The sequence below is a fragment of the Balearica regulorum genome, chromosome 2, assembly GCF_011004875.1.
Source record: "Balearica regulorum gibbericeps isolate bBalReg1 chromosome 2, bBalReg1.pri, whole genome shotgun sequence".
NCBI lineage: Eukaryota > Metazoa > Chordata > Aves > Gruiformes > Gruidae > Balearica > Balearica regulorum.
Window position 1 is genome coordinate 120,550,416 of NC_046185.1, and position 22,754 is coordinate 120,573,169.

At 39.2% G+C, this 22,754-nt stretch overlaps 1 protein-coding gene across 2 annotated transcripts in view; it reads right to left on the minus strand.

The window, feature by feature from the left end:
• The window catches only part of TMEM108 (transmembrane protein 108), a 169,525-nt gene that overhangs the window by 81,138 nt on the left and 65,633 nt on the right, over window positions 1-22,754 (minus strand). For both annotated transcript variants that reach the window (XM_075745630.1, XM_075745629.1), the window contains exon 3: window positions 5,251-5,332. In XM_075745630.1, the coding sequence (XP_075601745.1) occupies window positions 5,251-5,290 (40 nt within the window). In that variant the 5' untranslated portion in view covers window positions 5,291-5,332. The remainder of the gene's footprint in view (window positions 1-5,250; window positions 5,333-22,754) is intronic.

Sequence of the window (22,754 nt, forward strand, 5' to 3'; positions counted from 1 at the left end):
CTCTTGTGTGTGTGCAGCTGAAATCTCACTACAGGGCACCTCAAGGACGCTGGAGCCTACATCTGATAAGAAAATGCATATTCAATTTAGTTTCTTTATAAGGTGCATCAGTTTGCTTTTAAAGCTCTCTTTAAAAAAGGTCTGTTTTCCAGGAAGGCATCACAAAATGGAAAGTTGCAGCTTCTTTCAAGAAGGCAAAGTTTTTGCTGAGAAACTGAAGCAACAACCTTTAATTGAATTCTGGGAAAAGCAAGTGTTGATGGGCTGCTTGCTGCGAGCTGCCCGATGGGCAGTCTGTTACCAAGCCACGTGACTCTCAAATACAAATGCTCCAGCACAGTGAGTATCCCAAAAAGCTTTGTACATGAAACACTGCATACCCAGAGGCTGTTTACCTTTCTAATTTTTAAGCAAACCAGATGGAATCTGTTGCTGGATAACCACTCCCTGCTGCTGCCTTTGCTCGAGCTAACACCTACCAGCCTAACAGAGCACAACAAAAACATTGTTTTCTTTTCTCTCTGCGAGTCCTCGTGAATGATAGGAAAAGACTCTGTGGATCTGTATCAAGTGATCCCCAGTACTTTTAAGCATGTGTCAGCCGCACATTTCTATTGCACGGATTAATTATACATGCCTCGTGCAAACAGCCCTCTATCGAAACAAGCAGGCTTATTTGTGCTAAGGACACAGTACCTAGTGGTCACAGGATCAGAGGGAGCTTCTGAAATCATCTAGACGACCTCTGTCTCCCCTGAGAGATGGTTTTTTCCATTCGGTGCTTCAGTGGCAGACTGAAATCCTCCTGACTAGCCTGTTCTAGTGTTTCAACGTCCAAAGCTGCTAAAGCATTTTTGCCTGATGTCTAATCTAACGTCAAGCTACCTCCTCTATAAAACCACTTCTTCGTGTCTTTTCTATTACTACGGGCAGAGAACAGGTTATTCCCCTGCTTCTGGCAGTAGTCTTTTTTGTACTGTTACCATGTCTCCCCACTTGCTATAAACGAGCCATGTATAATTGTATAAACGAGCCATCAGTGCAAACCATCGTATTAATACCACGTAATTATTCAGAGACAGTACTTGGCAATAGAAACAGGAGTCGGTGGGTGTTGGTTCCCGTTAGAGGCAATAGGCATTAGGAGATAATGCTGCTCAGCACCTTTCAGAAGGCACTGAGAATTGGGTCTTTAAAACAGGAATTTGACAAACTCGCATTGCTTATCAAATATTTAGGAAAGGAGGGATGAGCCCCTGGACTTGCTTCAGATGTGAATGGAGCACTGAACTTCACGGCAAGAGACTGAACCAAAAGGCACGCAAGGCTGCCAGTTAAAACCGAGGAAGGGGAGCTGCATCAACAGCAAGAGGATGCAAGATTTGCAGCAGCCTGCGTCATAAGGCACGGCCACTCACAGCCATTTTTGCTCAGCTTGCTCCAGAGAGCGGTGCAAGCGTGTACAGAGGAGACTATTGATATTACTGGGCGTTGTGCCAGGCCTCGGAGATGAAAGTGTGATGCTTGGGAACGCACTAAGTGATAATGGCATGAAGAAACACTTAAACTGGCGTTTATTTCCAGATGCTATGGTGACAGGTCCTCATATAGACACTGGTGCTGTAAGCAAACAGAAAATAAAAGTCCTTCCATTTTTTCAGGAAAATAAACGAAGAAGAAAGTCTCGTAAACAGCTCATGCACCAAGGGCTTCACCAGTTACCTTTCTCCACATTTTTCCCTATTTTATATGCAACTTGGAAGCCCTTAGTGAACAGTGCATGCATGGTAAATTATAATGTGCATGTTCCATTACAGAAAATGCAGACATATTGTGGCTCATGCTGTAGGGCTTAAATCATCACATTAGGTCTTTATAAAAAATGGAGATCGCTCAGCCTCATGGGAAAGGCATTTGCATCTTCATCATTACAGAGGCAACAAACTTCATCCATAAAGATGTGCCTAGAACAAATGGCAGCAAATTGTGGACACATGTTTTGCTTTAATTGGTCCTCATCAACTCAATCTAGCTAGTGACTTCAAAAAGCTCTCACTAAGAAACCTCTTCCAAATTTTTTATTTTAATCTTTCAATGTGTTTTTTTAAATGTCTTAGAGATTTCAGATTAAATAGACTCTTTGAAGATACAGTTTGAAAGTGCTGCTTCTTTACCGTTACATCACATCTGTAATTACTTATTAATAATTATGAATGACTAGAGGTAAAGTAGCATTGCCCAGAGCTCCTGTACTGGGTCAAATGTAGCACCGCAATTTTTATAAAGTCTGCCTCTTGACAACTGGGATCAGATTCAAGCCAGCTACAACCATATTCAAAAGAGCAGCTGCTGCTAGTGCCATTTTTGCATACTATTCTTGATCAGCATAAATGGATGTAATATGCTCTTTTTGGAAAGCACAGCAAAAGAATATGGATGGCAATAGACTGATTACATAACTCAAATTCACCAAAAAAAAAAGAGATATATGCTATGTTTAAAATCTTATTTAGATATAGGCCTGACTTAAAAATACAGCTAACAAATCCCACTAGTCTGTAAATCAGACAAATATCTACAGAAGTCTTTTCTTCTAGCCTCAAAGCCAAGCAGTCCTCATGAGTACGAGGGTCCCACTGTCTCAGACACTGCACGGACACAACTGAACACAGCACAAATGAACAGAGGTGGAAACAACTGCACAGAAGAGTTTAGCCACTACTGGCTCAGCGGTACAGCTGGGACTCAACCAAGATGTGACAAGCCTTATAGCAACATACCAGTTTGGGGAACAAAACTGCTTCTTCCTACATTTCGTAGCCACAGGCATGCTCACACAAGCACAGAGTTTTGTCTCTCCAGCTGATCGCTGTTTCTTCAAAAACAACGAACACTTTGTTCAAGCTATCCGAGTTTTTGACTCACAAAGGTACACGCTTCTCTCTATAGCCCTAAGCCTCAATTAATTGCTCATAACACAGCAGACAAGTTGAAAATGCTGCCACATCAGAGAGGCAGCACCATGGACCCACGTGTTGCAGTTGCAGATGAGGAAGGCAGGCAGGCGTAGGACATTGGAGACACAGCCCAAAGAAGAACATCCTCTTTTGATACTTTCTCTGAAGGTTTATGTTTTTTTCCTTCTCTGTATAGTAGCAGAAGTTTTCCCTTTTTTGTGCAAATGAAATAAATATACCATGCTGCAGACCCTCCTTATAGCATAAAGAACAATTACAGGAAACATATTAATTTCCTCTTCCTTGGTTGCAGAATGCACTCTCTGGAGATTGTTTTAGTATTGAGGTGTAACTGGGGAAAAAGTGAGCTTAAGTAACACACCTACAGGGCATCTAAAAGAAAACTGACTGAATAGGAATTAAAGTGACTTGGTGGATCTTGCCATAGGCTTCTTACAAACCAGCCAGCCAGCCAACCATCCAGTGACAAAACTCATTCCAGATGCCAAAAATATCTCTTGTATAGTTATAGCTGTTGCATTGGTTAATGATAACTACATTTAGTACACATTTTTGCTGTACTCAGAGAAATAAAGCAGTTTATTCATCTGTCAGTAGAAATAGTATGTTCAGAATCCATTTTTTCACATTACATCATGGAGTTCACAATATCGTTGCCTATTCATACTGTATATATGTGTGTGTGTATACATATGTATAGTTTGCTCAGTCTTTCCCTCTTCATTTTCAGTGTTCCTCTATTTGCTGCCTAGATCCTTCAACATATTACCCTGAAACATACAGTTTAAAGCAGCAAGGATAGCAACGGGGAATGCTGCCAAGTAGGGAAGCATGATATTAAAAAATTTTAAAAATTACAGAAAGACCCAACACTGCGATAGGCTGGATGTAGAGGACACCTTCCTTTTTTTCCCTACCATATCAGTAGAAATGTACTCATACAGTTCAGTTTCATATTTTCATTACAATGAACCTAACGTTGGTCCAGCAACTGACATCATTTTAGAATTAAGTTGCTATTCAACATGCAGAAAGGTGTCAAAATGTGAGAAAGTATTCTGGGTCCTTAGCTATCGTAAAACTATCCCAGACCCCCAGAGCCGTCAGTGGGTTTCTGGTTACAGCATTCCCTGAGGAGCTCTTCCCTCATGGCACTCGAGCCAGGCACCCAACCTCTGGGCACATCTGGCCTAGCTCTATGCTCATGAGAGCAAAATGATCCTGGGTACACCTCCGGAGTCTCCCCCCAGATGTCATCAAGACACAGCTGACTTTCTCCTATGTCATAGGAGAAGATGTAAATAAGAATAGGAACACTAGCCAATCTAGCAAAGCAAAAGAAATGTCTCGCTCTATACCCTGATGGCAATGAGTAAAGATATGATATTAACTAGATTTCTGAAACAGTCCATAAAATATTTGTTAGATGTAATTTTCACACATGCCAATAAAAGTAATAGAACCATTAAAAAACCTATTTTAGATTCTTTACCATAATTAGCAATTTCCTTTGTAAAACATATGACAGCAAGTGATTACACTTACATTTCATCTACTCTTATTTAATCTCTAAAATTTTAAAGTTGTCGCTTGTGATGTTGACACTGCAAATTGTCAGTCTACAGAAATGCCCGAACAGCGTCAATACTGTTTTACATCTAAAAACTTGCCTTACTCCCATGAACAGGGGAGGGAGCCCCCACCTACACAGTCTAAATTTCACCTGAGTCTTTTTGCTGGACTTTCATATTGGATGGATTCTTCCGAAAGCCAAAACTTAAGAAAAAGAAACCAGTCATCTCAGGAAGTGACACAGAATTTAGGTCAGTGTGAGCTGGAGTTCTCTTCCCTCACTCATAGATCTTTTATTGAGACACCAAGCGGGATGGATCCCTTTTATCCACTGAGAACTACACAAAAAATATGATTACAAAAACGTCATGTTATTTCTTCTAACCACCACCCTGTTTCTACATGTCATTTTTCTGAGTGTCCACAATTGCAAGACACAGCAAATCACTTTTACTCTTGTACAAGACTGCAGAATCAGCAGATACTTCAACTCTTTTTTTTTTTTTTTTTTTTTTTTAAATACAACTCCAAATATCTCAGTTAAAAAGACAATTGAACTTCCATATGGTTCCTCCAGGTACCTGAAGCAAGGCACATGGTTAAGTACCTCCCTGAATTGTACCCTGCATAAATATTACAATCTTATGTAAGGATTTGAATAGTTTCTTTCTTACAGGGGGAAAAAAAAAAAATTACTTACTAAACAGTTGGCAATAGAGGACCTGTAAGCTTCTCTTCATGGTATCATGTGGTCCTGCTGGTCTGCCAGTTTATTCATGATTCTGTCAAAGAAAGCAGGAGAAGAAGAAAATTATTTATTACAAAATATATGTTCTATTATTATACCTGTTGATTACAAAGTAAGATGAAGCTTCACAGGAAAATTGTATCGATTAGCAATGGGAAATTGCCTAACTGTGCTTTGCTTGCGTTAGCCATGCTCTCCAGCAGCTTGGCAGTGAAGTGTAGAGCTATCGCCAAAAAGGGGGAAAATTATCAAGAGTATACAAAATACACGCACTGAAAATTACATTCATGCTGTGCCTATCACTTGATAAAATTGATCTCACAAGAGTCTTTTTAGTTTGGAGGAAAGATCCTCACGGGAGGAGCAAATGTGAGATGCAGACACCGCCAGGCAGTCATGCTGGGCACACAGAGCTGGAGCCTCTTCCCCGAGTCTCACCTCTTCTCATCCCTCAAGAAGTACAATGAGGAAAAAGTTCACCCTCCTTTCCCAACCTAAACTTCAGTGGTGCCAAAGGGGGGAGATTCCAAACTGTGTTGAAATGGTAGCACAGAGGGCAGCAAAAATATCTGACCACTCCATTTCCCCGCCTTTGCCCACTTGGGGAGTGACTAATAACATTTTATGTGTCCTCAGATGGTATTTTCAAATACTCGTCACAGATATTTTTCACCCCAGTTTTAAAACTATTATGGAAAAATAAATCCCAATCATACCAATATTAATTATTCACATTGTGAGGAAAATAAACGCATAAATCGGAAGTGAAAAGCAAATGTATTCCCAAAGCACTGCTGTGAGTAATGTCTCACAGAGTACCCAAAGACAACACAGCATTTAGGCTCTTCATTGCATTAAAAAAGCATGTGCTAAAGATTCATAACCAACTTTGAAAGATAGGACACTGAGATCATCCTCCTAAAATGCCTCTTGTCAATATTAAATAGCAAGTAGTATCCTCTAGTTTTCAGTTCAACATAATTTCATCTTCCGAACTCCTGGGGACATTTCTGAGTCATTTTAACATGCCCCCATATAAATCTTTCAGAGCTTATTTAAAATACAATCTTGAAGACATAAGATAAACAAGTAAAACCAATGAATAACACCTTTGAACTGAATAAATGCTGAAGACTTTGTGAAAACAGAACTATGTTTGACTTTTATGTGGAAGCCTCAAATGGCTCGTGACATTTCTTGCCTGTGTTCTGTAACAAAAGATGCTTGGGTTTTGTTAAATTACTAGATATTGAAATTTATGTACACGAACACCATGTTTATGGATTCTCCCATGCTTTCCTTTCCATTTAAAACTGGACCTTAAAAACATCTGAGTAACTTGCAGGAATGTCAGTATTTGCAAGGTGTTTTCTCCTAAATGAAAGCAATCATCTCTGAGTTAATCTACTATTTTTTAATCAAAATCAGAATTATACTCATGCCATTGTTTGATCACGAAAACTTGCTGAGGGACTCCTGTTCATCTCTTTCTCCTTAAGGTTTACCAAACAACAAAGCAGACATAGTAAAAAACCCTCAGTCTTTATACATAAATGGACATCATACAGTCTATTACAGCACTTTTCAAAGATGCATACACAAAAAGTCTATGATTAGCATCCATTAAGATATTAATAAAAATATATGCAGGAAAGGACAAGAACCAGATAAGCCACTGAGAATGTAGATTCCACATTCCCAAGGACTCTGCTTGTAATTTTGTGTCAAAACAGGATTTACAAAGCACTGACCCACCTGAAGTCATAAAAATACAATGGAAAAAAGGAAAAATCTGAAATTGCAACCCTAAATCCACATTATTTATGTTGTATAAGTTGAACTGTGCTTGGCAACTGCGATGTGATACAGTTTTTGGCTGTGAACCACAGGTTTTTTCACATTTCTCTTCTATCTCCATGTTAATGCTACACATAATGTATATTTGCTTATAAATTCTGGTATTGCGGTTAAAATAAATGGCATGCTTTTGTGTATATATTTATTTAGACAGGACTCTTAGGGTAATTTACCCTGTGCTAAGAAATAGGAACTAATGTGCATATGGTGAAAGAAACATAGATTAGCACTGGAAAACTTTCAGTATGTTCTTCTGTTGCCCTCAGTTAGAAAATTTATCTTTTTTGACTACATGGCCATAAAATTATACATAGAGAACTCAGTAAAGATGCATAAAACAAATGTTGCCATGAGTTCACAACCTCTCAATTTCTTCAAAGTCCTTGGTGTGACTTAGGGTTAATATAACAGAATATTTTAGTTGGAAGGGACCTACAACGATCATCTAGTCCAACTGATTTAAACTAAACATGGGTGGAAAATATTGCAATTAACATTTCCATAATTTTTAACACCTTATTTCTTGTGTACAGGAAACGCATGCAAGCCAAGGATTTATTTTACAGATATTGTAAGGCAAGAGACATTTTATGATATTTATGTGTATATCTTTGGAAGCCTAATTACACCAGTGATGGTTTTACAAAGACAGAGACTGCTTGCAATGACTATCAATGCTGCACAAAGTTCAGGCAGATGAACCAGCCCATTAAGTGCCTGAATCAAGCCTTGGCATAAGAACAGAGGAACCACTGCTGCACCTACCCAGGTGAAAGCTCCAGCAAGCCCATTACCCTGTCTTTAACATTAGCTGCTAGCAGGACCGTAGAGATATACCATGTGAAACCTCCTAAGTAATCCTTACATCCTGACATAGCTTTCTCCTTTTCCAGCAACCCTCAGCAGGATGCAACCCTCTGAGCTGCTGGGTTTTTTAACTTGACAATAATTATTCCTTACTTATCTCCTCCATGTCATATACAATTTTAGTCTTTCATTAGATCATTTAGAATCTCTTTTTCAAGCTGAGGAATTCTCGTCTTTTTCTTTCTTTCATACAGAAGATACACCTTATGTCTGATACTCATCATGCCTTAAGGTGTACATATCCCTTCCAGTTTGGATCTGAGAAGTAGGGAACAAAATTGTATGCAGTCATCAAAACTTGGGTATGTATTGGATTTTCATATTGGACAGTGATGTTTCCTATTTCTTCTCTTCTCTGTTCCCAATTCTGCCTACGATTCTCTTTTCCTTTGTGACTGCTGCTGAGCTTTACTCCACTGTTTTATAGTTGCCTGCTACAAATCCCTGAGTGACAATAACTCATCTGGCATCCATGCTTAGATATGTAGAGCTAGGACTGTTTTTCGCCCCTACATGTGACTTTTCACTTATCGGCACTGAATTTCATCTGCCATTTTACCACCCAATCACTTACTACCATGACATTTCTGAGAGATGGCAGTGAAGGGCAGAATTATTACGATACAAGAAATATACATCTATTGTATATAACAGCTTCTGAAGTTGCCATGGTTTCAATATTAATACTAATTTCAGCAGCTTCCAATCACGGTTTGGTCATGGAAAATCTTCCGTATCTTTAAGAGAAAGCAAACATTCACGGTCACACGTTTGAAAAGCTACAGATGAAACCTCCTTTCTGAGTACCAACCCATGTCCAGCCATCACAGTACTATCTCATGGCCATGCAGGCACACCTGATCCTAAAGCTCTTTTCCTGGAAGTACTTGGGTTTTTGTAGTCTTTAGCTTATGAAAATCTTTTGCAGGTCTTCTGTGATAAATACATTTATTTATCACAAGCAAGAAAGGTTACATATTGAGTGGCTGGTAGCTGAGAGCGCTCCAGTTCACCAACCCGCGTTTTCTTAAGTATTTGAGCATGCAGCTGTAGGCAGTAATAGATTAGCAGAGTTGTGCACATGCAGATGGAAAATGCAGACATACGGCCAGTTCCTGACCTTGGGCAGATTAATGTAAAACCAGAGTATAGCCACCTGTTTTAAATACACCAATTGTCATTTACAAGAGGAAAAAAAAATGCAAAGAGTGAACAGAAACAGGAATGGTGCTGGAAAAAAATAGATTTGGAAAATGTGTGTCAAAAGTAGTAATCCAAAATTTAATCTGAGTACTTGAGTTTTGTACCCATTCTATCCTCACTTTATTCTTTAGTTTTCTCAGGGGTACACTTCTCCAAAAAAATAATTTTAAAACTCACTGTGCTTTAATATTTGGTAAACCATTCTGAGTATTTGAAGGAATTATCTGTTACAAATTTATCAGATCTCTTAACTTTAGTTTCCTAGATCCATATTTAGGTCTCCAAGGAAATGGGCATATTCCAAATTACTCTGAACACCCACTGTCTCTCCTTTGAAAACCAGGAAATAAAGGTCTAATTATGACTTTGGGGGTTTTTCTATATTGTAATTCATATTGGTGTACCTACTGATATATTTTGAAACAAAGTAATAAAGCTAGTGCAAATTTGTACTCAAATCCATTTTAATTTAGAAAGACTCATCTTCAATAGTTAAATTGGTGGCAATTTCTACCCAGAAAAGGTGCCACACGCCTAGCCTCAGATACCTGTGTTTGTAAATATCTGCTAAGCATTTGGTGTCTGAAATGGACTTAACATGTTTTGCCCTTTTTAGTATGCAATATTTCACATATAGTTTATCTTATGCAGGATGATGAATAGATGTGTGAAATTCCTGTGGACAGCTAGCAATATTGTCTTTCACAGTAAGTGATCCTCTCAACGTCGCAGCTAAATTAAAGAGGACAATGAAGACATAATGATGAATAGAAGACAAAAGAGTCCAAAAGAGCTGACAGCTCCAAGCCATTCATTATGTCTTATGGGGAAAAAAAAATACCAACAGTGCCTTACATTAAAGAAGAAATGGAGAAGAACAGGAGATGAGCATTGAGGCAAAGCTAACAGTAAATGGAGAACCCTTTTTCTTTGTGAGTCTGTCAAACACAAACCAGGAGACTGAAATACGGAAGCTGAAAAAACAGTAATGGAGAGAGGAAACAGGCAAAAGACATGCTACTTCCATCCCATGAAGCACTTGAACTTCATTATGTTGTTTCTGACTATCTTCTCTCCTGTATGGATCATCCTGGAAAGAAGAAAAAACTACATCACTGATGGTTTTCAACTATATTACTCCTGGTTCTGCAGAAAAGAAAAGAGGAAAAGACGACACCCTCACTCAGAACTTCTTCCATCTCCAATCATTGTTGAATCCCCAATCAAGGAAATAGAGCCTTAATCCTTTTAGTATCATACTGTCCTGTGATGTTCAACAAATGTCTTACAAGATGGCAACAGCAGAGGCTCCTCACGTACAACTCGGAGCGCTGTTACTCCCCCCAGGAGTTACTCAGCCAGCGTAAATTCCACTACCAAGGTCTTTACCCACTGCTTCGTCACTTAGAGGGTATTCAAGTGTGCCTCATAAAAGGAAGCAGGGATACTCTTCTTGACTACACAGGATTCAAGCACAACTTTGCGTTTTCAAGTTTGCTTGATTTGTTTCTCAATTCAATGGCCTACTTCCACAATCCAGCTGTTATTTTGCAAAATTTATATCCCAAAAAAGCTTCAGGGCATGCTAATAAAAAGATGATTAACTTGCAGCAGTAAGATTCCTCCGAACGAGAATTCTGTGTTCTTGTTCAACATGTGCCACGTTGTCTGCTGTGATTTATTTCCCACTGCTTGGAACATGCAAACCTTCGTTACCATCTTTCTTCATAATGTCCTGAGTGCAGCATTTTTTATATTTATGTCCCCTTTATACTTAGATCTTTTAGCACTATTTGGAATGGATTCCTCTTTGCAGATCTAAAAAAGAGCAATTCATATCTACTTCCTCAAAAGCGTACACCCTTCGCCTTCCTAAGGTCTCCAAAGAGCCCTCAGGATATCACAGCTGATCAGAACTAGTCTTGCTGGTGTTGCGTAGACCTGTCATACGTGCCTAAGGAATAGTCAGGTAGGAGCTGAACTAGAGATACTACCATGCTTTTCTGCATATACAAGACTTGCATCCTATGTAACATGGACTTAGAAGCAGAGAATCTCAAACCATCCAGAAAAAACCCCCAACTACCCCAAAGCCTCTCATCTCTCTGCATTCAGGTGCAGAGCATCTACAATCCCCACTGGGCCTGAGCCTGGTTGTGGTTATTCTTGTATTGGTGTTTGAATCCATACCTTCCCGTTACCACAGAGATAAACACAAATCAAGAAAAACACACAGAGAAAGCACTGTCAATACACAAGGAAAACCTGCCAGTAATTGCCCACTCTTCCCCACTTTCCCTTCTTCATCACTAACTTTTGAAATCCCACTACCCTCATCTCTGCTGCAAACACAATAGCTCAAATGACTGTGTCCCCACAGGCCTCCTCCCAACTGTGACAGTGTCTCCATGAACAGTCCTAGCCTAGTTGATCACTTAAAGGCTACTATCATTAGTGTGGTGAGTGGAGGACATTGTCAACTAACTTATTCTTTATCATCTTCCTTTATTCACGTGTTGAACGTGGAGCATGTTGAGAAAGGGGAGAGAGAGGAAAGGCTTACACTCTTGGGGTTCACTGTCATAAAAATAGATGGGCACGAAGAACCTCATGTTCAGCTGACCAAGGCCAGGGGAAGAACTTAGTCTGAAAAAGCCAGGTAACACTGCTGTTGCCTTTGGCTGTCAAATGCCTTGACGTCTGTGGTAATCTTATGAACAATCACTGAAACAGCCAAGGGCAAGTGTTGAAAGGGTAGGGGAAACTGAGAGGAAAAATATCAGCATGTAAACGAAAGGTCATTTAATGTGAGACTTCCCTGCTTTGATGTGTGCCTACCCTCCAGCAAGCTTGAGCCCCATGACCTTTTTGGAAAAGCTGTGACAGACAGGGTTACCATCTTGGATGATTATAACTGAGAAGTCCCAGAGATGGAGATTGGAATAACTATAAAGCACTAGGCTATTGAATGTCCTTCACACTCCATCGATAGTGCAAGGGACTATTTCTTGATTTTGTTCTTAATTATCTACCGTTAGCAAATACTTTTGAAGACAACTCCAGTGGGAGAGAAGTCTGAACATCAATTGTTCTGGTTGCTTCTTATTCCCATGGGTGTACAGACATGACGCTCTCTGTGTGTCTGTTCACCTGTAGAATAAGAAGACAGAAGAAGCCTCCTCTTTTCATCACTCATCTCTGTGGAGCTCTGAGAAGCTAACATCTTCATAAGGATCAAAGTGACTTAGCAGCTATAGGGATTACTAGAATTTGTTCATTAATACACATTAGGGGTGGAGAGGAGAAGAGTCTTGTGTGCATTTTAAAACTTTTATATGGTTGAATTTGGATCCAGTAGCATTTATGTAATAGAAGTTCCTTTGTTCTATTTGTTTCCTACATCATTACTTAAGCTACACTGCTTATTAGTTAGATATTATTTTGTTGCAGTTATTCAACACATAAAAATACTTTTCCACTTCTGCCAATTAGTTCTAAATTAATTAACATATCTGGTTACTACTATGAAGTTATTACACATCAAAGTTGAAAGACAGTCCCACAGGGCAGTGTCTATTTTCTGCAACAACCTAACACTGGATTGTGACTCTAGTAATTTTAAGGCATGGCAGAATGCCATTAGAAACTCTTATTTTACAAGAAGTCTATTGCCACAGAAGGTCTTCTGGGTGCCCATTTGTCTTCTGTTGCTTAAAAAGGTAATTTTTTTCTAGTCACAGTACCAGCGCTCCATTTTCCAGTTGGAGGAAATGACTTCTGCCACTTAAATAACATGAAAAGCTCTATTATCTAATAGTAATACGAGACATACAACACATACCTGAGACATTCAAAACTCTTTCAGGAAATCTCACAATTGCAAATATGTGCTTTGTAAATTTACTTTAACTGCAAAACTAATAATAATATGTTAAACTCTAGCTATATAAATATTTCCTTTATAGTTCTTTCTTTTCAGTTACTAATGGCCATCTGAAACTTATCTTTGATGCTGAAATTTTATGGCACAGCTTGAAACATGCTATTTTTGCTAAACGTTTGAAGAAAGAGAGTCCAACTTCTCTGAGTTTGGGGGAGGAGCATCTTTCATGTTGCACCTTAAAAAAAAAAAGTGAAACAACTGGGTCAAGCAAGTTGTACAGAAATAGCCCTTAGTGAAAAAAACCTTTCACTGTCCTCTTGAAAATACTTTAAAAAAAAAAAAATTTAAAAATTATAGATTTAAGTTGTGTAATTTTTCAAATTTTTCTTTATGGGTCTTACGAGACCCAAACTAAAGAAAAACTTTTGATATCATCTGAAGTTCACGATGAAAATTTCACATGCTACACTATGCCTGGGAAGCATTCAGCAGTGTAAATTGTCTGCTCTTTGACAGGAAAACTTCATAATCATTGTAAGCACTCCTGCTAAAAGACTTTCTTGGCACACAAAACTACCCTAGTTAAGATATCTCTATAGCTTCTGGGAAACTAAAGAAAATATAGCTTGTTCTTCCTTGTTGATAACAGAAGGGAACGAATGTAGAAACAAGCTCTGTTTCCACATCACTCCTGTGATGGTGTGTTTTCCCCAGAGGATCTCCCACAGCATCTCGCTTGCCTCAGGGTGTCCACAACGTGGATGCTGACATTTGATTTACTCACCTAAACTCCCTCTGTAGATAGCAGGTAGATCGGCTCCTCTGAAGCCTGATGCCTGTGACCTGTTTAAAATGCCTCTGTTGGAAGGAGGAGACCCATCCCTTACATTGGGCTCTTTCTCTTGGTTGAGTTTCGGACAGCTGAAAGTCCACCATTGATTTCAGCTCGTAACACTGAAAATGAGGATGCCAACGTCTGTGCAAAGGAATCCGACCCAATGCTTTCTCCAGCTACAGGGATCTCAAAGTTTATGGGGTTAACTTCTCCGTAGTTGTGTTAAACTGTTCCCTTGTTCCTATTGTGTAGGATACACAATAAAACAGACTCGATGTAAGGAACAAGCAAATAGCTCTGCCTGCACTGTAATAAACACGGGAGAGTCGGAAAAGGGTGTAGCTTTGTGAAGCAGCTCACATTCACGCTTTTCACATTCAGCTTGATTAAATGTAAATATTTCAAGTAGAGAAAGAAAAAAGAGTGCAAAAGAGAAGATACTATTTTCCCTCTTGTAGTGTGGTACTGTATTCCTGAGCTTGATTGATTGGGTCAAATTTTCAAGAACGGAAAGCATCAACTGTAAACAATGAGGAGTAGGCATGTTCAGCATGTCTGAAATCTAGGCCAAAATACCAGTTTCATAAAGATGCTTGAGTATTCAAAAATGCAAGCAAGTGCCTTGCTGTCACACACACCTGTACTGTAGCACTGCAAAGACTGTTACACTGATCCTAGATGACTTCAAAGAAAATCTGTACTAGAGATGGAAACATCTAAATATAACATTTTAACTGCAAGATCATCTTCCCTTTAGTAAACACCACAATTATTCAGCTAAACAAATAACCCTTAATAAACAACCAAAAAGGAGACTCAATATTGTGCATCACCATTATCTGATTTACAGTGAACTAAAGATGTGAGCTAAGGAAGGAAAGTGCCTTGAAATTTTTTTGACAAAAATCTCACAAACGGGTTTAGGCTTTGAAAACTCTAACTGTAAAGACAGTCCCTTTTACTAACTTTCCTCAAGAGACTTTAAAGATTAAGAAGATCGAGGGATATACAAGAAGAAAAATGTCAAGATAGACTAATTAAGTTTTGGCCCATCTCTAGGGGAATTTCAACTGACCTGATGTTAGATAAGTACAGAGGAGCCCAGCCCATGACCCATACGTTCTGCTTTGTCTCCCAACTCCCTGGCTAGTCTATATCTATAAAGCCCAGAGGAAATAATTGCCAAAGAAGGATGCCAACATAGTGCTCTTCTGACTCCATCAGATGCTGAATGCAGTCCACAAAACCAGCCTTTTTGAAAACTGAAGATGCCTGAGGAACAAGAGCTTTGAATCAGGTCACAGTGACCCACCAGCGTATTTTGATTGTTGCCCATCCTATTGTATCAAACATGATCACATAATTAAGAACATAAACACTTCAGCTGCCAAAAAAATTAAATAAAGAACAATACATTCAACTATTGCAAGTTTCAATTGCACATATATGTTTGTTTATGTCTGTATAAAGCAGATTATAGCTATGTTTTCTGCTAGTCTTTCCTTATTTTCATATTTATACTAGCATGCCTCTCCCAGTGACAAAAGGGAGGGGGGTGGAAAGGAAAAAATTAATAAACATATATGGCATTTCCCCTTTTTCTTTTCAGTAAAAAGAAAATAATACTAAATTTCCCATAAAAATATATGTTTAAGAATATTTCCATGTCAGTTTTGGATGGAATGTTTTGAATCAGCTCTAATCATAATGTGTAAGTATAACATAAGGATCTAATTTCACAATGACAGGTTATAATAGACATATAGAAGTACCTAAGATTGAAAGAAACATTTTATTATAGTTGAAAAAAGCATGGTAGGAAAGCATAACCACCTTTTGAATTCTTAACCGTTCAGTCTTAGCAGTCCATTAATATATTTAATAGTAACCCATACTGATTTTTTTAACAGAACATAAATTCCTAACAAAAACTACACAGTCTATAATGATATTTTAGTAAAAATATCAGCACAGTAAACAAACATGAAAGGTTGGGGTTTTTTAAGACCTCCTCTTGTGCCTTGGCAGATCCTCTTGCCCCCGTGACAAAGTGTTAGTTCTGGGGCAAGCCCAGCTGAACTGTTTGCCAGTTTCCTTTGCACAGCTATTTTAGATTACGCATTCATCTTGGAATAAAGTCTATCACTTCAAAGACTAAGTCTGTCTGAAGTAGCTCCTTCTATGAAATTATAACAACTCACGCTCTGAGAATGGAGACATCTTTGGCAGACTTGGATGGATGGATGCATAAATGCCTGTACACAATCACATGGAACAGAAAGTAAGACGATGTCTTGACCTACATCTCCCTGGTTAAACCTCCTTTTAACAGAGCCATTTACTACCTCTCTTATAATCAGACATTCAATATGGTAAGAAGAGAAGGGAGATAAAGTGAGCTCTGAAATATGACTGCTCTGCTTTGGAGGGCTGATCAACATACACTGGAAATTAGAAGAGTATACTCGCTTAGACTTGACATTTCATCTGAGAGTTTATTATGACTGTGTCTAGTTCAAGGGACACCATTTATTTATCCTCAATTTTCAGCCCCAGGGTTTGATGTCAAAGGAAGAAGTGGCCTCAGAAAGAATAGGGGACTACCAACCAGTGACCCAGTCATAAATAGCAACCCTTTTATAGAAGAATATTTTGCACTCCATTTTGACACAGTGGGTGGGAACAAAATGAAAATTTTACATGGCATCAAACAGAAATATAGCCCCATAAAAATTTAAGTTTGGAGAGAGGTGGCATGAAATAGGCTCTTGTAATTTCCAAATTATTCATTCTTGTCCATACAAGGTTACTGTAGTGCAAACACTGCATTTCATTTGAAAATTTATGTAGTCCTGCCTGATTCAATAGGAAGAGTTTCCAAGAAAATTAAATGTCAGAGAAGTGTGGCTTATTGGTTTTACTCAATGTAAATTCACTTTTTATGCAACTCCGAATAATAATGCCCTGCTCTGTGTAACGTGATGTCAACATCTTCAGGCTTTGGAGAGGGGGGCTGAAGGCGAGACAAGGAGAGATAGGGGCACACCCAGTGCTAACCTGGCGCTGTCTGAGATTTAGCTCTACATGACAGGTCTGTAGCTTTAGAGAGGATTTAGCACGCTGATCGCTGTGTGTCTTATTTTCTTCCCTTTTGCTTTGTGCAGCCAGCAAGACTGCTATTGGCTAAACAGCTCATCTTCCCTCCTTCAAAAGGTTCAAACACTGGCATATATAGAGGTGCAAGTAAGCCAGAAGGAAATGCATATGAAAGAATATGGGAAATCTCAAACAGCAGCATCTGAAAACACATCAGGCTGTCAAGTGAGATTACGCTCAGGTGTACACTTTATTCTAACAGCTTAGCAAAAACTCTCATTTACTGCCCAGAAATGTGAAGTGGCAAAACCCACTGATCCTGATGGGAGCTTTGCTTCAGTACAGACTCCGGCACCTGGCTCAGGATTTGTAAAGCACTGCAAGCAAAGGCCACTGATTAAAAAAAAGTTGTTCTTTTTCTTTTTTTTTTTCCTTTTTTTTTTTTTTTCCCCCCTAACAGAGGTAAGAAACAGCATAGGCAGGAAAAGAATAAGAATCCCTGAGACTGCACATTTGATAGGTGGATTTAATAAATAAACTTCTGCCTGAACAATTCACCTCAACTAAAATATGATAAGGATAGTTTCAGGTGTGTCTCTTCCTACACTGCAGCTAAACCATGGGCTAAACCGTGTTCTGAGCTGCCAAGTGCAAACCCATAGTCATTCCAGTGACTTTGTCACAGCACGATGTGATTGAATGTGAAAATGAACTGATGAAGGAAAAAGGGGAAGAATGGCCTTTTGTAAAGCACCAAACAGCACAGCAGAGGATCGGGGTGGGGGCTGGATTATTCCAGCAGGATTTTTGCAGATACAAACTTCAGTGAGACTCCCCTCTTGTACTGAAATCTAATGGAACCTAACTCCTGTTTGTGCATCTGAAAACCATCTCTCTATCTTTCTGTCCCTCTATCTTCCTACTAAAGAAAAGTCTCTCAGGGGAACAGAGACTGACTTCTCCATGCCCTGCTTGATCGCACCATGGCTTTGCTTCTGTAGGCTGTAAAAAGTTGTCTCGTCTGGGGGCAATTCACTTCTGAGCCACCAGTTCAGCCCTGCAAGGATGGAAGAAGGCAAATGCCCAGCCATGAGTCTATCGTATGACACGGTTCCCCGCCCATCCCCGTATCAGTTCATGCAACTGAGTACTGAGGCTGCCTGGGGATGCCATGAAGAATCCTTTTCAAATAAAACCAGAGCTGCTCTCTCACTTTGGGAGCCCCTGCTCCTGTGTGCTAAGATGGCCATGACAGTTACAGAAGACAAGACTCAGTAAGAAGCAACAAGAGCCCTTCTGGTGCATCGATCCCTTCGGTGCAAAAGTCTACGCTGGCTACAGTCCGTACGCATTGTGTCAATCCAAATAATAAACTCACATACTTAGGGTTTTTGTCTACTATCCAGCCTCACACAGCATAAGAGCAGGGACTGACCACACACATTCAGTGAGTCAAGGTCACACCAAGAAGGAACCTGCTGTTTGCTGCATCTCTGCCTCGCCACTGATGGCACTGGACAGTCCAACAAGAATGAGGTAAAGGCTTGGAGAACCACCATGGTCATGCCTAGGGCAGCCAAAAGCTGGCCGGGGGAACTAGATTCTCTCTCTGCCTTAGCGCCTAATGCCAAGGAAGTCAGAAAAACCAAACTCTGCGCAGGCGGTTATTAATTGCATCTTCCTTGTTTGCTGAGAGCAGAGCACAAAACACCTGCGCTCTGATCTGTGGGAGCGTGGAGCAATTCCAACTGAGATGGACTCAGCAAAAGCCTACTCCAGAACAAAGAAAGGGCGATCAAATGCTATTTCTGGAAAACTGGGGCACAAACCACTCATGTTGAGGCTCTAAATTAAATGTCCCTTCTTGACATTATGCTTCTGTGCCTCATTTTCCCTGGTGTATAATGTCATTTCACCTTATCGGTACATTGTGAAGATAAATTCATTAAGTGTTTGTAAAGTACTCAGATGCCATAATAATGAGAGCCGCAGAAGTGCTCCCCAGGAAATTAATAACTCTGGCTTCAAAACTGGATCTGAATGATGTACAGTTAATGGAGGAACGGGTGACATAATGAACTACTAAGATAAAATAAAATATTGATTCATCTGAGCAGTGTTGACTGAAATCTCTCCTTATTTAAGAGAGCTTTGCTTTGCTCCCTTAACAGGCTTTTAAGTGTTAACTTACACAGCTTTAAAAAAAAAAAAAAAAGCAAAATGAGGAAAAAAAGACCCCAACTCAGAAATAGTATCACACAGCCCTACTGCCCAAAACGCAGTCTAATCTGGCAGATTTCCACTAAAAATGCAAAAATCTCTAACCTTGACTCCCACTATAGAAATCTCTCCCCTTTTGTCCCAAATCCTCCTCTCTCCCTGACAAATTTCAATTTCCAGATCTGTGATATGGAAGTCCCACAAAATAATAGAAGGTACTATAAATTCATGAAATATGATTTTGCCTCCCACTCCCCCATATTTTTATTTTCCCAGAGACTGAACTATTTTTACTGAAATGAAAAAAATTACAGCCTGAAATGGGAACAGAAAATTTCTAGATTGGAAAATTTCACTTTGAATGGTAGCAAACCAGTTTTACTGAGTGAGGCATCAGGCAACCTTTACCCAGACTCGAGGTCAACAGAGTTCTTGTCAGTACTGTTCTGCACTCAGGAAGACTCTGACCCACCAGATCACATCAGGAACTCGAATCTTTTCAAGGAAGCAATCAAACCATCAAGAAGGGGAAGTCCTGTAGATAAATGCATCTGATTCTTCACATACTTCCCTCCAAATTACGCAAGCAAAACTTCTGTCTGTTTTTTGCTGGACCATATATTCGGAGGTGTATTATGATTCACAGAATTTATCACTGCAGAGTTCTTCAATTTCATTCATATTGAAAAATATGAATGCAAATCTTTAACTGAAAAATATTTCAAGAAATTAACTAAAATGGACTCAACATATAGAATACTTTTGCAACAAATGCATTAATTGTATGCAAACTGAATTAAGTCTTTTATTAGCATGTAATTAGGGGAAATATTAATACATTATTTTAATTTGAACAAATCATAAGTTAGAAGCTTTGAAACAGAAAGCTGCAGAATGGCAGCTTTAACATTAAGATGTCATTGTAAAAATGAATGTATATAATGAACTCAGAAAAATAGAAATATAAGTGTCTGATCCTTTCCTTGTTTCCTGTACATCTGCATTGGAGTTCGCCTATTGTTATTCAACTAGCTAATCATCATCTTTTGTGTGGTGTGATCATGTTTTTACTCAGAGAGGCTAATCTGTGAAGACATCTGTTATTTGGTAGATAATAGACCATTTCAAGTCTCAAAGCCCTGCAAGGCGTTTCTGAAGAAGGAGAAGTAGATACATCTGTCCTCACCAGGTAGGACTACAACTGAGCATGCTGGAACACAGCAGAACAAAACTCTTTCACTTGCTATTCACCAAAATGCTACACGAACATGGAACGATGCAAACAAAGACCAGTTCTGGTGTTGTTAGGGCTGGGAGGGAGACTAACTTTATACAAATCATGTAACGTTTTCTTGAGAAAACAGAACATCTCACATCAAAGAACAGTGGCATTTGTCATAGCGATCACAACCCACTGGATCTATAAACAAGGCACAGTCACAAAAAGCAGTGGTCCACTAAATCCGATGTTCTGTTGTTGGTAAAGGTCAATATTAGACATTTTGAGGGCAATGCAAATGCTTGATTATTCACTTGGAACAAAAATCTTGTGCTGTTGCTCGCTAATAACTTATCCATATGAACCAGTTCACTCTGCGTTCCGCTGAAAATATACTACCTCTGCATTATCCATGAATCAACTGCAGCTCTGAATAATTCTCATCATGATTCCGGGAAGAAACAGGACATATCTTTATCTTCAGGGTAAGTCACCTAGCATACAGTAGCTGCATTTTGCAAGCTTCCATTCCTTACATCTTCTTCACTCTATCAGTCTTTCCCATTGTGCTATGAATGCAGATGAGACCCGTATATTCAGATTTATCTCACCTAGGGTTTGTGACGCTTTTACTGACAAATGCAAATAGCATTATTTATGTCAGTAGCAGGACAACGTGTATACGTAAATTTACGATATGTACAGGTTCTCTGTATTTAGACTTTGGAATGGCACTAGCCACAAACTGCAAATTCAAGGAGTTCATGTAATTTCTTACCTCAGTTTCACCTACTTGTGCAGTTTGGAGAATCATTGCCTAAACAAGAGTTAAAGCTTTTTGGCTTGTTTTTTTACTGCCTCAGCTCGCAGGCCTAGAATACTGCAGAGATAGCAGAGCTGATGCAGTGTTGGCCCATTCTCTGATTAGTCAATTGTAGAAATGCAAAACTGAAGAGTGACATATGATGTTGACACTTTCTGCTAGTGTGTATGACAGTGTTGTTCAATGAGATCAGCTAGACATGTTTCTGACCACAATTTTTTTTTCAAGGTTTCAGATATTTGCCTGTTCTTCTTGGATAAGGAAACAGTGTTTCAACTCTTTTCTCAGAAAAATAGGGCTCTACTCTGTAGTATGGTGGTTAAGCTAGTTATCCACAACCTAAGTACTCTAACATAAGACTTCCCTCACTGCCCTGCTAGAGCTATTTTTCCATTTTGTGTAAATAATTAAAATATAAAACCAGCAAAGGCTTGAACCTGAGTCTCCCATGTGTAATGTGAGTGCCCTGTCTACTAGGTGACAGGGTCAGGTTCTTTGGCTATGAACATTGAATGATTTATTTGAGGCAGAACAGCTATAGCAGGACACAAGAGAGACACAGACTGATTCTGTAGCCTGTTGGCTTATAATTTAGGTGAAAAGAGTAAAGTGACACAAATATCTTTAAAACTCAGGTATTATTTCCTCGCTCTGTTTCTTGACTGAGACACATATATAACCATCAATGGCCTGAGATCTCTGGACAGTGTTAAACCAAGTAATTTCTTCTTAAAAATGTATGCACATTTTGTCAGAGATATTAACCAGAGAAACTGTTGCTCCTAGATACTATCTACATATAAAGAAGGATCTCCCCAAGGATCCAAGAGCTCGCAATCCCAGGCAAGACAAATACACTCTAAACATCTGCGTTACATCTACACAGTCTTTTGCAGATAAGGGCAAACATATTTCGCTGAAGATGTGAGTTGGCGGAAGGCAAAAGCCACACAGTGTGGTGCTATACTCCAGGGAATAAATCCAACCTCTTCGCAGAGCTTACTGGATCAAGCATAGCTAAAGACAGCTACAGGGCTTCCCATTCAAGGTTGTGTTTTAAGGCAAGTCAGGAGCAAAGTGAACTCAGACTAGTCTGCAAAATACCATCAAAGGACAATTAATAGGCAGGAAACCCTACTCCCAGTAAGAGATTTCTCTAAAATATGAAGTAATAGGTCTGTGAGGAAAACAGATCCTGGAAGAAATGCATTATACACTTCTGGCATAAAATGCTCTACAGAGGAAGAAGGAAACATTAGAAATGAACTAATAACAAACAAGATCAACAGTAACAGTATACAATACAGCACAGCGCACACAAGTTTTCAAGCAATGCTGCAAATATGGTTTGCAGAGCTTTGACCTCATCAGTGGCTATTTCTCTCTACGAATGCAGGGCCCACGCACATTAATTCTTGCTTTGCAAGATTCTATTGGTATCTGGAGGAATTAT